Source organism: Loxodonta africana, chromosome 24 (genome assembly GCF_030014295.1).
Source record: "Loxodonta africana isolate mLoxAfr1 chromosome 24, mLoxAfr1.hap2, whole genome shotgun sequence".
In the NCBI taxonomy this organism is placed as follows: Eukaryota; Metazoa; Chordata; class Mammalia; order Proboscidea; family Elephantidae; genus Loxodonta; species Loxodonta africana.
Window position 1 is genome coordinate 24,297,576 of NC_087365.1, and position 15,693 is coordinate 24,313,268.

At 39.8% G+C, this 15,693-nt stretch overlaps 1 protein-coding gene across 13 annotated transcripts in view; it reads right to left on the bottom strand.

Moving 5' to 3' along the window:
- Positions 1 to 4,746: 4,746 nt before the first annotated feature.
- The window catches only part of MCM8 (minichromosome maintenance 8 homologous recombination repair factor), a 45,911-nt gene continuing 34,964 nt past the window's right edge, over positions 4,747 to 15,693 (bottom strand). For 7 of the 13 annotated variants that reach the window (XM_064275798.1, XM_064275796.1, XM_064275794.1 and 4 more), the window contains 6 exons: positions 15,492 to 15,687; positions 12,157 to 12,376; positions 11,651 to 11,860; positions 9,763 to 9,839; positions 6,899 to 7,088; positions 4,759 to 6,185 (listed from right to left, as the gene is read on the bottom strand). In XM_064275798.1, coding sequence (XP_064131868.1) covers positions 6,093 to 6,185; positions 6,899 to 7,088; positions 9,763 to 9,839; positions 11,651 to 11,860; positions 12,157 to 12,376; positions 15,492 to 15,687 — 986 coding nt within the window. In that variant the 3' untranslated portion in view covers positions 4,759 to 6,092. Of the gene's footprint in view, positions 6,186 to 6,898; positions 7,089 to 9,762; positions 9,840 to 11,650; positions 11,861 to 12,156; positions 12,377 to 15,491; positions 15,688 to 15,693 lie in introns of all 13 variants that reach the window. The other 6 variants (XM_064275797.1, XM_064275789.1, XM_064275790.1 and 3 more) reach the window with 4 other exon arrangements.

The window sequence follows — 15,693 nt, forward strand, 5'->3', positions numbered from 1 at the left end:
CTGATTTTCTTCTGCCTCCCTCTTACACTCTTAAAGGCCTTTCCGATTAGACTGGGCCCATCTGATAATTTAGGATAACCCCTCTGTTTTAAGGTCAGCTGATGAGCAGCATGAATTCCCCTTTGCCATGTAACCTAATACATTCACAGGTTCTGGGGATGAGGATGTGGGTGTCCTGGGGGGGGCCGCTATTCCACCTACCAAACATGTGGATGCGGTGGTCTGAGGTGCTCCTCAGGACTTAGGAAGACAGTCATTTTAGATACTAACGATAACATACAATCTCCAAGGCAGAGCAGTTCTCAGACCATCCAGTACTTTTAATATATCTAAATTAGGCCTGTTACAATTATTATTCATTTATGGAAGCAAAGAAGACTAAGACTCTATAGTTCCAATGAATTACTTACTGACTTTGCAAGTCTATGCATTAAGGATAGTTTCAGTTTACATGTCACTCGGTTTTCTTATTTTATCCTTTTTATTAATCTTAGTTTATATCTTATCAGTTATATATTATGTTATATATAACTTGTTATTATATAGCTTATATAAATATAACAATTATATAAGTGTACTCCATTGTATTAAAAAGCTGATACTGAAAATCACCAGGTACACTCTACTTTTCCATACCCAGGCTCACTCTCTAGAGCAAATCTGGTATAATTTTGTTTCTTGTTCTTCTGATGGTTACCTCCATAACTTTAAATAAAACAGTATGTAGTATGTAGTTTCGGATAAAGGTCTATCAGTCAGGGTTTAGTTGTAGGAAACACAAAGCACTCTAGCTACCTTAAAAAGAAGGTATATAAAACAGGAACTTGGGTGTGAAATATTGTTGGAAGGGCTGAAGGAGCGGCTCCATGCTGTGTCTGCAGAACTGACTCCCAGAAATACACTGCAGCTTGCCAGGAGCTGCTACCTGACAACAATGCGAAAGGTGGAGAATCAGGGCCATCATCACCTACGTGTGCCTTTTAACACTTGGCTTCAGTGTTGCTACAGAGAAATTAAATGTCTTAACCACACGTGCCACCAGAAAACAACAGGCAAGAAGATGGTGCCCTCCTCAACTCCACCCTCCAAATCTCACATGAGGACACTTCATCAGTGGATCCCATTCACACCTGGAACTCTAGCTGTAAAGGGGTTTGGTACATGTAGTTTTTAGCTTTCCAGCCTTCGCATCATAGGAAGACACGCTATGAGGATAAAATGCATGTTGAATGCCAAATCACTCTATCTCGCATCCCCTCTTTGGCTAGTCAATATCCATACACATAATTATACCCATTCTTAAACTTCTGTACAATAGCAATTATAACGTGAAAGCCAGAACCCTATCTTTCCTTACAGAAGGTGAGATATAAAGATCCATTAGTCACTGGGCCATGTCTATTCCTCTTCTGGTTAACTTACATTCACCCTGGATAACTTCTATCTTAAGGACTAAACTATAAAGTTGATTACTACCACTACATTTTGTTTAAAATAACAGAGGAAAGTAGGGGTGAGGAAGGAGGCAAATTGGTTAATGTATGAATACAGGCCTTGTTTCTGCAACTGGTCATGATGTTCTAGTTAATACTTAGAGTTATCTTCCTGTTTCCTATTATTGCTTTTTTGCTCAGTCAGCATCTCAACTGACCTGGATCTGTTACCTGGCAGGGTAACTCAAAGCTTCATTCCTCTAGTGTCTGAGCCCTTAGTGGTCTTGCCTGTAGTCTTTCATTACCTTTTTCCCAGTGGATCTATATATTAGTTGTCCCAGAGGATTCCCTAGATTACAGAAATGTTCCTTCATGCCCCCATTTATAGCAGTGACCCAATTTCCCCCTCATGATTAGGAACAAAACCAACTGACCAAGTCTGGAATGCTCTATTTTCTAGTTCATGGGCATAAGAGTCCAAAATGTTTAGGTAGCAGCCTCAACCTCCAGTTGAAAGGAACTGTTGCTGTGTCTTCTGGCAGAAGTATTCCTTCTTTGGACACTAAGACCTCTAACAAGTAAAACCCAAATTTATAGGGATAAAAGCAAAAATTTAATGGGCCATTAGGAGTAACAATGACACATGTTCCTCTCACACCTTGGCTGCTGGAACCATGTTTTCCAATTATGGAAGAAACACTCCCAGACAATGGTCACTGGTTCAGAGAAGATAATGCATCCTGTAGGACAGTTAACCAGACTTACAAGGTATTATCACCTAGCTGACACCATAACCTACTGTTCAGTAGTCGATAGCAATGGTCCATATGACCAGAGGCATCTAGATGATGGGGTACATGGTAAAACTGTAGCCCATGAACTTCCACACACTGCCTTACTTCCTTGGTTATATGATGACTTCCTTGGTCAGAAGTGATATGTGGGAGATCATGATGGTGAATAAGGTCAGTAAGTTCACAGATGGCACTGCTGAAAGAAGCATGGCAGGAAGGGAAACAAGTACATACCCCAAATAAGCATCTATTCCAGTGAGAGCAAACTGCTGCTCCCTCAAAGCCCAATGTAACTGATCTGCCGAGTGGCAAAATGATCTTCCTGAAGTACGGTGCTGTGTTGTCTCCAGATGGATTGCTCTGCTGGCAAGACAAGCTAGACACTCAGCAATGGTGGACGTCTAGGTCAGCCTTGGTGAGAAAAGTGTGTTCTTGAGCACATGCATAATGACCACCCCTAGCCCCACCATCACTTTGTTCATGAACTTGGTGAGCAAGGGCTGGAGTGGCTGGAGCAAGGCTGGCTGACATCCGTGGAACAGGTCACATCCATTTAATTGTGAAGCTCCCCTGGTGAGCATTCACAGTGACACAGATATTCTCACACTCAGCGCATATTCTGAAAAGTTCACTCACATGGCCTCTTCCCCAGACCGCCTTTCATTCAACAAATATTTACTCAGTGCCTGTCACATGCCAGGCACAGTTAAGGAAAAAGGAATTTAATAGTAAAGTAAAATACTTCCGTCCCCAAGGAGCTTATATTCTAGTGGGAATGAGAAAACAGACATGAACAAGATGAATAAACTACGTATGTTAGACTGTGTTGACTGCTATGAAAACAAAACAGTGAAGGAAGACAGTGTCAGAGGGAATGCAATTTTAAATATAATGTCCAGGGAAGACCTCAACAAGGTGACATGAGTAGTGACCCAAAGGACCTGAGGGTACAAGCCATGTGGCTCCCTGGTGAAAGAGCACAGCAGATAGAAGGAACAGCATGTGCAGAGGCCTGGAGGTACAAGTGTGCCTGGCATGTTCAAGACCTAGTAAGGAGACCAATGTGACTGAGGCAGAGTGAGGGAAAGGAGAGCAGTAAGAGTTAAGGTCAGAGTATGAACAAGGGGTAAGACCGTGAAAGGCACTGTAAGCCATCTTGAGTATTTCTGTTTTTATTCTGAGTAAGGTAAGCCTTTGGGTAATTTCCAAGATGGGGGGGCAGGGAGGAGGGAATGCGTCCATCTCAATGGAAACGCTTCTCTCTTTTGTTCTCTTGTTCTTTTTCTAAGTTCTTATACAAGTTGCTTACACTCTGTGTTCCCAGCTATAAAGTTAAATAATTACCATTCAATGCGTATCTACCTCGTAGGATTGTTTTAAGGATTAAATGGGTATAAAGCACTCAGAATAGTCATCAGCACAGAGTAAGCCTTCAGTGGGCATAGCTCTTATTATTATTTTTAAACTATGCGTCAAACTCTGTTCTACCTGCCAGGGCAACAACAGTGAATAAAGCAAAGTCCTTGTCCTTATAAAGCTAGACAGGAGATGGTGACTTGGACCAGAATGGTGGCACTGGAAGTAATGAAAAGAAGTCAGATTTGGATATATTTTGAAGATAGTGCTGACAGGACTTGTTGATGGATTGATGGGGAAGTAAGAGAAAGGAGAGGTAAAGGTAACGCCCACAATTCTGGCCTGAGAAACAAGAAGGATATAGAATTATGATACACTAAAATTTCTGAACACCATGGGAAAGAGGAAGATCCGTATAGCTTTCTAAGAGAAAAAAAAAAGGTCATAAACCAAGAACGGAATCAGAATGGCTTGGATTTCTGAATAGCAGAACTGGAAACTAAAAAACAACAGAGCAGTATCTAAAATCCTGAGTAAATACAACTTCCAAACTAAAGTTCTGTGCCCGAGCTATGAACCCAGGGTAAGCAAGGACTTCACAGGCAGTCCCTGGGTCACAAATGAGGTCCATTCCTAACTGTGTCTTTAAGTGGAATTTGTAGGTAAGTCAGAACAGGTGCGTACGGTTCTTATTTAGCCTAATTTAGTGCCAAAAGGAGCCCTGGTGGCACCGTGGTTAAAGCGATTGACTGCTAACCGAAAGGTCAGCAGTTTGAAACCACCAGCGGCTCTGTGGGAGAAAGAAGTGGCAGTCTGCTTCCACAGAGATTTACAGCTTTGGAAACCCTATGGGGTCACTATATGTTGAAACTGCCCCTATGGCAGTGTGTTTTTTGGTGGATTAGTGCAAGAAAAGTCTCAAGGCCTTTTCAATGATTTAAAAGCTGCATGTGCAACAAGTGAAGGTGATCGTGATGAAGAATTTGTTGCGAGTAGGGGTTGGTTCAATCATTTCAAAGTGAGGGCAAATCTATATAACATTAAAGGGCAAGTAAGCTGTCCGTAAGTTGGGTGTTCCTAGCCTGGAGACTGCCTGTACTTCATCAATTTTTTGTCAGGATGCTGCTAGAAGATGGGCTCCACCAAAAAAAAAAAAAAGGAGGGAGTATATCAAGGGAGAGGAAGGCACAGAGCTAGGAAATAGGGAAGAATAATGAGCAGTCCCAGGACGACAGTTGTGTAGGTCAGACTAGAGCAGGACAGAAAATCCCAGGGAAGACTACTTGATGTGTGTACGTGTTCTGAGGGGAGAGTTACACTTACCATGGAGCCTCAAGTCACATTAGTGGTAGATACGTAGAAAGCTACATAGTTGGAAAAAACAAGGCAATTATTAACTGTAGGGAAAACAAAAAGCTGTGCAAGAAAGGAAATGACTAATATTCAGTAGTCTTAATGATATAAAAGCTAAATATACATTTAACTAAAAATTATGGTATATAACTAAAGTGGGAAGAAATGAGGTTATGTAAATATTTATGTGGAGGGGTTTAAGAGAACAACATTCTCAGTTTCTATAGTAGGAAGTTAATAGACAATGTTTAAACTGAAAATTCAAGAATAAGCAGTACTAGCATGTTTACGGAAACCCTGGGGGCGTAGTGGTTAAGAGCTATGGCTGCTATGCAAGAGGTCTGCAGTTCAAATCTACCAGGTGCTCCTTGGAAACCCTATAGGGCAGTTCTACTCTGTCTTACAGGGTCGCTCTAAGTTGGAATTGACTCGACAGCAACTAGTATAACTGGGAGCATGTTCTGTAGAAAAAAAGGAGGTAAATAGGAGAACAGCTGAAACTGAGCAAAAATTAGGGTGTGGGAAGCATGGAACAGAGACCGCTAGGCTTTAGGATAAACCATGCACAACTATTTAAAGTTCAAATACATACACATTTTAACTAACTTAATATAGTTTTTTCTAAGTACACACCAAGCCAAGCCAAGCCCAGCCCAGTGCATGAGAGGTATCTAAATCTAAAATGTTAAGAAAATCTTCAGTAGCTAAGATGTTAACCTGAATATGTCAACAAAATATTTCCAGTTTTTACAACTGAATGTTGGTTTCAATTTATTTCTGAAAGGTAATCATATTTTTGTGTTGGAACTATTTACATATTAAAATGTAACTTTCTGAATGTTTACCCAAATGGACATTTGATATGCAAAACTGAAATATTTAAAAAAATGAAGACAGGTCAAACATATAACTATAAATAATTTATATCATTTACATAAAATAATGTACGTAATTTATTTTTAGCATTTTAGAGAAGTTGTAAAAAATTAACACATGACTTTATCATTTCTTAGAGTGGTTCATCATATCTAACATTTGTTGCTATGACATTATGTTTGCAATGTCATTTTCAAAGAACAGTATTTTTTTGCCTATTATTATCGAAATGGCTTAAATTGCTAATAAGCCCAAGAGGCCCTGACTTGGTAAAATCCTTTTACATAGTCTGAAGCTGGTAAACCTTCGGGCCTTTTTTCAAGAGGTAACCCTGGTCATTTAGTGATCCAACAAAGTTTTCAAAATCAACAACCTAGAAGAAAACATCAAAAGTTACCCCATTAGGTAATATGCCAGAATATGAGTTTTAGAATTAATCTCTCCAACGTAACACCCGTCAAGTTTCTTGGGAAGAAAGAATTATTCACACTTCTTTCAGAGAAAACCACCTACATTTGAGCTTTGGATTCTATGCCAAGCTAATTAAAAACTGCAGTATGCAGAGTTTTATATTTGTTTTAGCTTAGCTTCAAGACAAAATTCAGACTAGTTTCTTAAATAAAGTGGGTAATTTTCCATATAAACTGATTTGTGTGTTTGAAGTGCTATTACACTGATTTTCATTAAAACTTGGAGCTAGGTAGAGCAGGTGGAATCATGTCCTTTAAAGAGATGAGGAAACAGGTTCAAAGTTGTTAAAGTGACTTGCCCACAAGAGATTACCAGAAAAGAATGGAGACTGAGCTCTGTTACAATGCTTCCCCCTAACTATCAAGAAGCTGAAAAACTTTTTGAAAAAAGGCAGGTATAAATCTTAATAAAAACTTTTTTAAAGACTCTGAGCAGCTAGCTGATTTCATAGTTTAAATGAACTAGCTTATATTATGAAATACTCCAAAGGAAATAAGCCTATCCTATTCTTTTAATCCAAACCGTATGATATTTAAAAGATCTACTATACATCAATAAGGACCTCCTGAAATTATTACAAAAAAGATTTATTAATAAGCTTCTAGTTTATCATACCTGAATATTTAGCTCTTTGGCAATCTGTCGAAGTTGATGAAATTGAAATAAATTATTGTAAGTTCTTTCAGCAATGTTGTTGAGAGCAGAAATAAATCTTTTTGCTGTTGACCTGTTGCTCATTCCAGAACCGTGCTGTGAGCGCTCAAAATCCAGGTTCCCAAATTCATCAGAGTAAGTTCCTAGCATGCTTAATGGGAAGGGGAGAAAAACAGTTACCCAATGTGGCACGGCTACAGAAAATTTTGTTCTGGGCCTCCAGGTTATAAGAAGAAAAAGCTGGAAGAAGCCATGAGGCTCACTTAGCAAAGCCTTAAACATGTATTTATTGAGTGGCTACTATGAAATTCACTATGGTATGGACTATTTAAGGATAAAGGCAAATAAATGCTATGAGACTCCTCAAACCCTAGTATTGAATCAGGTAAAATTGAAAATTGACAGTTCAAACTCATAGTGATGCCAAATCAACCAACAGGATATTTAGACATAGAAGGTAACTTGTCAGGGATTGTTTGAAAGGTCAGTAGGCATTAGTTGTCAATAACTTTACTCATTATGAGGCAGTCGCTCTGGAACCAGCAATAAAGATTCTGACTCACAGGGACTCTATATGACAGAGTAGAACTGCTCCGTAGGGTTTCCACGGCTGTAATCTTTACGGAACAGACTGCCACATCTTTCTCCCTTGGAGCAGCTGGTGGGTTCAAAAGCCGACCTTTCAGTTAGTAGCTGAGCGCTTAACCACTGCACCCCCAGGGGTCTTTCCAATAAAGAATTAAGAGCTGTTAATTCGAGTCTTTAAAGCTTTCAAAGATAGCAAACATAATCTCAATATTGCAGACAAACTCTGACACGCTGAATTTTAAGAAGAAAAGTTCTTCCATTGGCTGCCTTACAGAGCAGGAAACAAGGAATTGCAAGCTAGTGCACAGACCTTCAGGAAGTAGCATGGGTGCCCTTCTACCCACATGACATGCTTCTAGACGCAGAAGAAGGAACAGAGAAGCCTCCAAGGATAGGCTGGAACCAGCCTGGGGATGAACAGACCACTAGGTAAAATCTATAAGGAAAGGGAGAAAAGGACTAGCCTAGAGCCCAAAGCTAACCAGAGCTAGTGGACAATTCAGATGGAGAGCACGGAGGATCAGACCCTAGAAATTAACCTGTTGGAAAGGGTAATTTTGGCAACTCCTGATCTGGGATGTGAGATTTTTAAAAAATTTCTGAAGCCTTCAGTTTGTGGTATGAGTCAGATGAAAAGGGGATCTGCTTAGGCTCATCTCAGTAATATTATCAAGGCTAGCACTATTGATCATAGTGTTGACTGAGTGCAGACGAATGTGTCAAACCATATTATTGTCACAGTATACAGCATCGCTGCACATGTCAGCACAATCCTTTTGGTGTTTCATACAGGAGACTGAGAAGCAGAGTGTAACTTGCCCTGGTGGCTCCAGATTGGGCTTGAAAGCCTGACACCACTTTTACCAAGAGCCAAGGAGGAATAATCGGGCAAAGCCACCTGCTTCTGACCCCAAATAAGCCCCAGAATAGCAGCTGCTTGTGGGGGGGGGGGGGGCGGGAGGAGGGAGGAATCCATCTACCTTTGAAGAAATAAAAATTACTTAACAAAGTAAGATAACAAAATAATTTCATCTTTAAATTAATAAAGCTTTTGGCCTTGGAAAAGTAGACTCCTAATAGATTTATATTTTAATTGCTGGGAGGACATATTAAAAAGAGTTAACTGCTAAATTATGATGCTTCCACACAGCGGACTAGTATCCAGTTGTGAAAAAGAAGAAGAAGCTCTTTAGGCACAGATATGAAATGACAGTCAAGAAGCATTTTAAGTAAAAAACAGCAAGGTATAAAAATACTGTGTATGGTACCCTACCATATGTCCACCAAGGGAGAAAAAGGATATATAGTTACATGTTTGCTTGTGATTTTTTTTTACAACTAAAAACTCAACACAAAAAACTGATAGTATTTGTTGCCATGGCGGTAGGGAAAGAACTGAGTAGCTAAAAACAGTGTAGGGGGAAAATTTTTTCCCATAGTAAGTTTTTAAACTTTGGATTTTGAAGCATATGAATGTATTAACATATTTAAAGAACTGTTCTCCATAGGGTTTTCAACAGCTGATTTTTCAGAAGTACGATCCAAGGTGCCTCTGGGAGAACTCAAACCTCCAACCTTTAACCACCCGGGGATCCCACCCACATATGAAGTATCTTATGGAGCCCTGGTGGTGCAGTGTCTAAGAACTCGGCTGATAACCAAAAGGTGGGCAGTTCAAATCCACCAGCCACTCCTTGGAAACCCTATTGGGCAGTTCTATTCTGTCCTATAGGGTCGCTATGACTTGGAATCCACTCAACAGCAATGGGTATGGCACATCTATACAATGGAATACTATGTAGCTATAAAAAAAGGAAGAAATCACTATGTCCTAATAGGGAAAGATCTCTAGATACATTATCAAGTTTTTAAAAAGGCCCAGAACAGTGTAAACAGTACGTTATTTATAAGAAACTAATAGGGCGGGGGGAGTATGGGTGGACAGGAAGGGTGGGGTGGTAAACAGGATTGGGAGCAAGTCTTTTCAAGGTACGTATTTTTCAACTGATTTTAGAATTACGTGAATATATTACCCATTCAAAAAAATAAAATTAAAAAAAAAGTAAAGATTATTTACACAGAAATATTTTTTGATCACAGGAAAATAAGTGAGCTATGAGTAAGAACTGAGTCGACAGCAATGAGTTTGGGTTTTGTTTTTTTTTTTTTAAGTGGGCTAAATAAAAATATTTTTGCTTGGTATTTCATCACAGCAGTATTTTAAAGTTTAATCTTACCTGTATTTCATAATTTCAACTATATCTTCAGCATCTTCTTTGGTTGCTTGCTCTCTCAACTCCAACCTTGCTCGTGCCTTCGAAAGAAAACATTTTCAGTTATGGCAGATAACAAAAGATAAATATATTTACTATCGTCTTAACAGGTATGGTATGTCTAAGCATATTTCATTTATTCATTTTACACAAAAACTGACTTTTGGAGGGGGGTTGTAATTTGAAAAAGAAATTTTTAAAAATCATCTGAAAATGTGAGCATGAAAATGATCACTTACTTAAAATATGAATTAAAATTACTTTTTATCCACTAACATGTCTTTCAGGATTCCTGGTGTCACAGTGGTTAAAGCGTTCATCTGCTAAGTGAAAGGTCGGCAGTTTGAACCCACAGCCGCTCCGTGCGAGAAAGATGCAGCAGTCTGCTTCTAGAAAGACTTAGAGCCTAAGAAACCCTATGGAGCAGTTCTACCCTGTCCTTTAGGGTCACTATGAGTAGGGATTAACTCAGTGGCAATGGGTGGGTGGGAACATGTCTTTCTGAAAGTACTGATTTCAGAAAATTTGACTGTGAAATATGCTTGGTTTTTCCTTGCCTTTTATGTTCCGGAATGTATGCCAAACCAATTTGTTAAAATGACAAAGGGAAGTTATTCAAAATTTAGGAGCAAAAAGCCCAAACTTGGAACCCAATTAATTTTATTTAGCAGAGTTCGCTCAGCATTCCACAGCTGTGAAAAGATGATGTTGTTAGAAAAACAGGTGCTATTCTCATAGACCTCTCATGTACCGAATGAAATACTCAAAATAATTTACATGTTCATGGTCCCATATACTCAACTTTGGATCCCAGAATCCTTAGTTAACCCAACCACTCCTCAAACACTCCAGGAGTCTCATTTAAAAAAAAAAATAAGGTGCACAGCAAGTAGCTGGCCCCATGCCTAGAAAGAAGTGGCTATACTTTGATCAATGTTACAGATGTAATTGATCCTCTTAAGAAACTATCATTAAAAAAAAAACTTATTATCCAGTCATTTCTAATGTCTCTTAGTAGGAAAAAGGAGCCCTGGTGGCACAATGTTTAAGCACTTGATTGCTAACCAAAAGGCTGGCAGTTTGAACCCACCAGCAGCTCTGAGGGAGAAAAGACCTGGTAATCTGCTCCCGTAAAGATTAATGCCTGGGAAACCCTATAGGGCAGTTCTACTCTGACATACAGGGTCCCTATTAGTCAGAATCAACTCAATAGTACACAACAACTTAGTAGGATAATGTAATGGATTGAATTGTGTCCCCCAAAACTATGTATCAACTTGGTTAGGCCATGATTCCCAGCATTCTGTGGTTGTCCTCTATTTTGTGATTGTAATTTTTTGTTAAAAGGATTAGGCGGGGATTGTAACACTACCCTAACCCAGGTCACATCCCTGATCCAAGTAAAGGGAGTTTCCCTGGGGTGTGGACTGCACCACCTTTTATCTCTCCAGAGATAAAAAGGAAAGGGAATCAAGCAAAGGGTTGGGGACCTCATACCACCAACAAAGCAGCACCAAGAGCAGAGTGCGTCCTTTGGACACAGGGTCTCTGCGCCTGAGAAGCTCCTTGACCAGGGGAAGACTCAGGACAAGGACCTTCCTCCAGAGCCAACGAGAGAGAAAGCCTTCCCCTGGAGCCGACACCTGAATTTGGACTTGTAGCCTACAAGACTGTAAGAAAATTAATTTCTCTTTGTTAAAACCATCCACTTGTGTTATTTCTGTTATGGCAGCACTAGATGACTAAGACATGAGAAATCAAGTCAATTACGCAGAAGGTTGTTCAAAAGAGAAATCATACTGCCTCTTCTACCACCTCTGTTTAAGCCAAAAAAGCATAAGCTCAAACAAACCTCTGTCAGACGAATCAGAGATTCCAGCTGCCTGGTCGTTATTGGTGAGCTATTTAACCGCTGGCTCTGTTTCCGGAGCTCCAGGTAAAAATCCTGAAGAACTTGGGCAGCATCTGTGGATAACCTTGGATAGACATACTGCCGGGCGTAGCCAACGTATTTTCTCAACAGCTGGTGGGGAATGGGATCTATCGTTTCTCCAGGAACCACCTAAAGCATGCACGATACAGAGGCCCCAGATTACAAGGATACATAGCAAATAAAATATTCTTGCTAAGAGAACAGTTTATATAAATATAAAATTCTAAAAGAGCTGCCAAATAAACTAAACATTACAATTTTAGCTCTCAGTCTGTGTTTCAAACAAAGCTTACATAAACCCTACTATCATAATATAAAAGATCTGCTATTCAAGTTTATGTATTACTATTCTACCATAAGCAACACACTGAACTCTTGACATTCAGACAGAACTGAACCAAATGATTAAGGAGAAATATTTATACCTTTAGTCTTTCTGATAATGGCTTATCAGAAACCACTTCAAGCACAGAAGTATTTGAATCTTGGCTATTCATACGAGTTACTGTGGCACTGCTAACAGCTCTCTGCTTCCCAGCTCTTATTGCAATCACATGTTCAGAGAGTAAGTGATCATGATCCTCATTCGGGGTGTCTAACAGAATAAAGACCAAGTCAAATCTGGACAACAGGGCACTCCCCATTCTAAGAGGCATGAGAGAAAGAAAAAAAGATTGGAATCAAAACAAACAATAGAAAACTATACTCACGTTCCGAGTAGAGCCTAAAAAGAAACCAAGCTTTAGGTAAAACAAATAAATAGCGTTTGGATTCAATACACCTGCCCACTCCAGAGAGAACAGGCCACAGCCTCTTCAACACGTGTACACACCTCACATACCGCCCCTCGGAAGGTAGAGGCCGTGGCCCTCACACCAGCAAAGCCACTGAATCCTGCTGTATGTTCTATTACCACTACATGACATTTAGCTTCATCATGATTTAGGATCACTTAATTTTTAAGCTAGGATGCCAGATGGTGTGTCAGAGGTTATCTAGTCAAATAGCTCTCAATCTTTTATTTATATCTTTTGTCTCTAAAACAAGGAGTCTCTCAGAGTGCCTGCGTTCCATTTCAAAGCAAAAAGTCCACGGTTTCCTAAAAGGGCATTGATGTATCTGCTAGCCATTATAATAAAAATGTGTGTTCTAACAGGGGTGGGGGTCTGGGGACCACAGTTTCAGGAGACATCTAGGTCAATTGGCATAACAAAATGTATTAAGAAAACATTCTGCATCTCACTTTGGAGAGTGCTGTCTGGGGTCTTAAGCGCTAGCAAGCAGCCATCTAAGATGCATCAACTAGTCTCAATCCCCCTGGAGCAAAGGAGAATGAAGAACACCAAAGACACAAGGTAATTATGAGCCCAGGAGACAGAAAGGGCCACATAAATCAGAGGCCACATCAACCTGAGATCAGAAGAACTAGATGGTGCCCGGCTATGACCGATGACTGCCCTTACAGGGAACACAACAGAGAATCCCTGAGGGAGCAGGAGAAAATTTGGAAGCAGACCTCAAATTCTTGTAAAAAGACCAGACTTAATGGTCTGACAGACTAGAAGGACCCCGGAGGTCACAGTCCCCAGACCTTCTTTTAGCCCAAGACAGGAACCATTTCCAAAGCCAACTCTTCAGACAGAGGGACTGGACCGGACTATGAGATAGAAAATGATACTGGTAAGGAGTGAGCTTCTTGGCTCAAGTAAATACATGAAACTATGTGGGCAGCTCCTGTCTGGAGACAAGATGAGAAGGCAGAGGCGGATAGGAGCTGGCTGAATGGACATGGGGAATACAGGGTGGAGAGGAGTGTGCTGTCTCATTAGGGGTAGAACAACTAGGAGTACACAGCAAGGTGCATATAAACTTTTGTATGAGAGACTGATTTGATTTGTAAACTTTCACTTAAAGCACAATTAAAAAAAAAAAAATGCTGTGTTCTACTTCGTCATTACAATGGTACCAGTAAAACCCAGAGTCCAAGTCCCCGGATCCCTGTTCAATAGATATTTCTAACATAGCATTTTGTCATTTTACCATGAAAAACTACTAAATAGAATTGACTTTTTGGTTGTGGTGGTACAGAAATAACCAGAATCTCAAAGTACAATTACATATTTTACTATGCATCATAGGCTTTCTATATAAAATTATAGATTACTAAACATCGGGAAATCAGTTTTTTTCCCCACTAGACTTAATATTCTGGTTTTTCATTTGAGGCATTCCTTTATTTTTTTCTCAATTTTGCATCACTTGAATCTATTTTATCCTTCCCATATATTTCTGTCCAACTTGTACAGACCAAATTAGAAGACAAAGCATGCATGTGTAGATATAAACACTGTTTTTGAAAAAAGTGGGCTCATACCACATTTACAAGTCTGTATGTGCTCTTTTCACTTAGAAGTAAAGCACAGACATCTTCCCCTATCAATATATACAAATGTACTTATTCTTGTAGCTGCTGCTTTCGCCTGCAGTCTACTAGAGTTAAACCACTCTCCCTACTGGTGGGGATTTTAAGTTACTCCACATTTTTGATAGTTGTGAATTGAATTGTGTCTCTCTTCCAAAAGTTATGCTGAAGTCCTAGCCCCTGTACCTGTAAATATAAACCTGTTTGGAAATCGGGGTTTTCATTTGCTATGTTAATGAGGTCATACCAGCATAATCAAAAAAAAAAAAAAACCAAACCCGTTGCTGTCAAGTAGATTCTGACTCGTAGCAACCCTGTACCATAAGGTAGGTTCTAAATATAATCCCCTCTGAGTGTGTGGCGTAGTGGTTAAGTGCTATGGCTGCTAACCAAGAGGTCAGCAGTTTGAATTTACCAGGCGCTCCTTGGAAACTCTATGGGGCAGTTCTACTCTGTCCTGTAGGGTCGCTATGAGTCACAATCGACTCGACGGCAGCGGGTTGGTTTGTTTTTTTTTTTTGGAGTGGCGTCTTATAAAAACAGCAAACGGAGAGACACACAGGGGGAAGAGATCACATGCAGAACCATCTACAAGCTAAGGAACACTAAGGAACACCCAGGGCTATCAACAAGGAAGGACCCTCCTCTAAAGCTGTGAGACGAAAAATTCTTGTTCTTTAAAGCCACCCACTTGTGTATTTCCTTACAGCAGCACTAGGTAACTAAGACAGCAGTGATGAACAAATGCTGCAGTACCCACTGTATAAATATATCTTTGTGCTCTTTGTGACTATAAGTAGGATTCCTAAAAACAGAGTGGCTCAAAAAAGGAATGTACATTTAAAATTGTGATAACCCACTGCAATTGAGTAGATTTTCGACTCATAGTGACCGTAGAGGACATAGTAAAGCTGCCCCATAGAGTTTCCAGGGCTGTAAATCTTTGCGGAAGCAGACTGTCTTATTTTTCTCCATGGAGCAGCTGGTGGGTTCGAACCGCTGACCTTTCAGTTAGCAGTCAAGCACTTAACCACTGTGCAACCAGGGTTCCGTATTAAAATTGTGATAAAAACCTCAAGTTGTCGTTAAACATACTAAACAGTACACGTGAGAACCCATGTCTCCACCCCTTTGCCAACAGTGATTAATAATATTTAGAATGCTTGTCAATCCGATAGGTATCAATGGTATTTCATTGTTTTAATTCATAGTGTTTAAGCATGTTTTTGTATATTTAATAGATACTTGCAACTTCTGTGAACTGCCCATCTATGTCTTTTTCTTATTGATTTATAGGGATGCAATATATTAAAGGTATAAATATTTGAAGAGACTTACTTTAAATTCTCAGAAACTGTTTTGGCTTTATTGTAATGTCCTCCAACAGGATTTGCAGCAGCAATAATGGAAGTTCTTGCAGGGAGGCTACAAACCACTCCAGCCTTAGCAAGACTAATACTTTGCTGTTCCATGGCTTCTAACAAGGCTTGATGTTGATTTCCCATCTTATCAAATTCATCTATTCCACAAATACCTACAA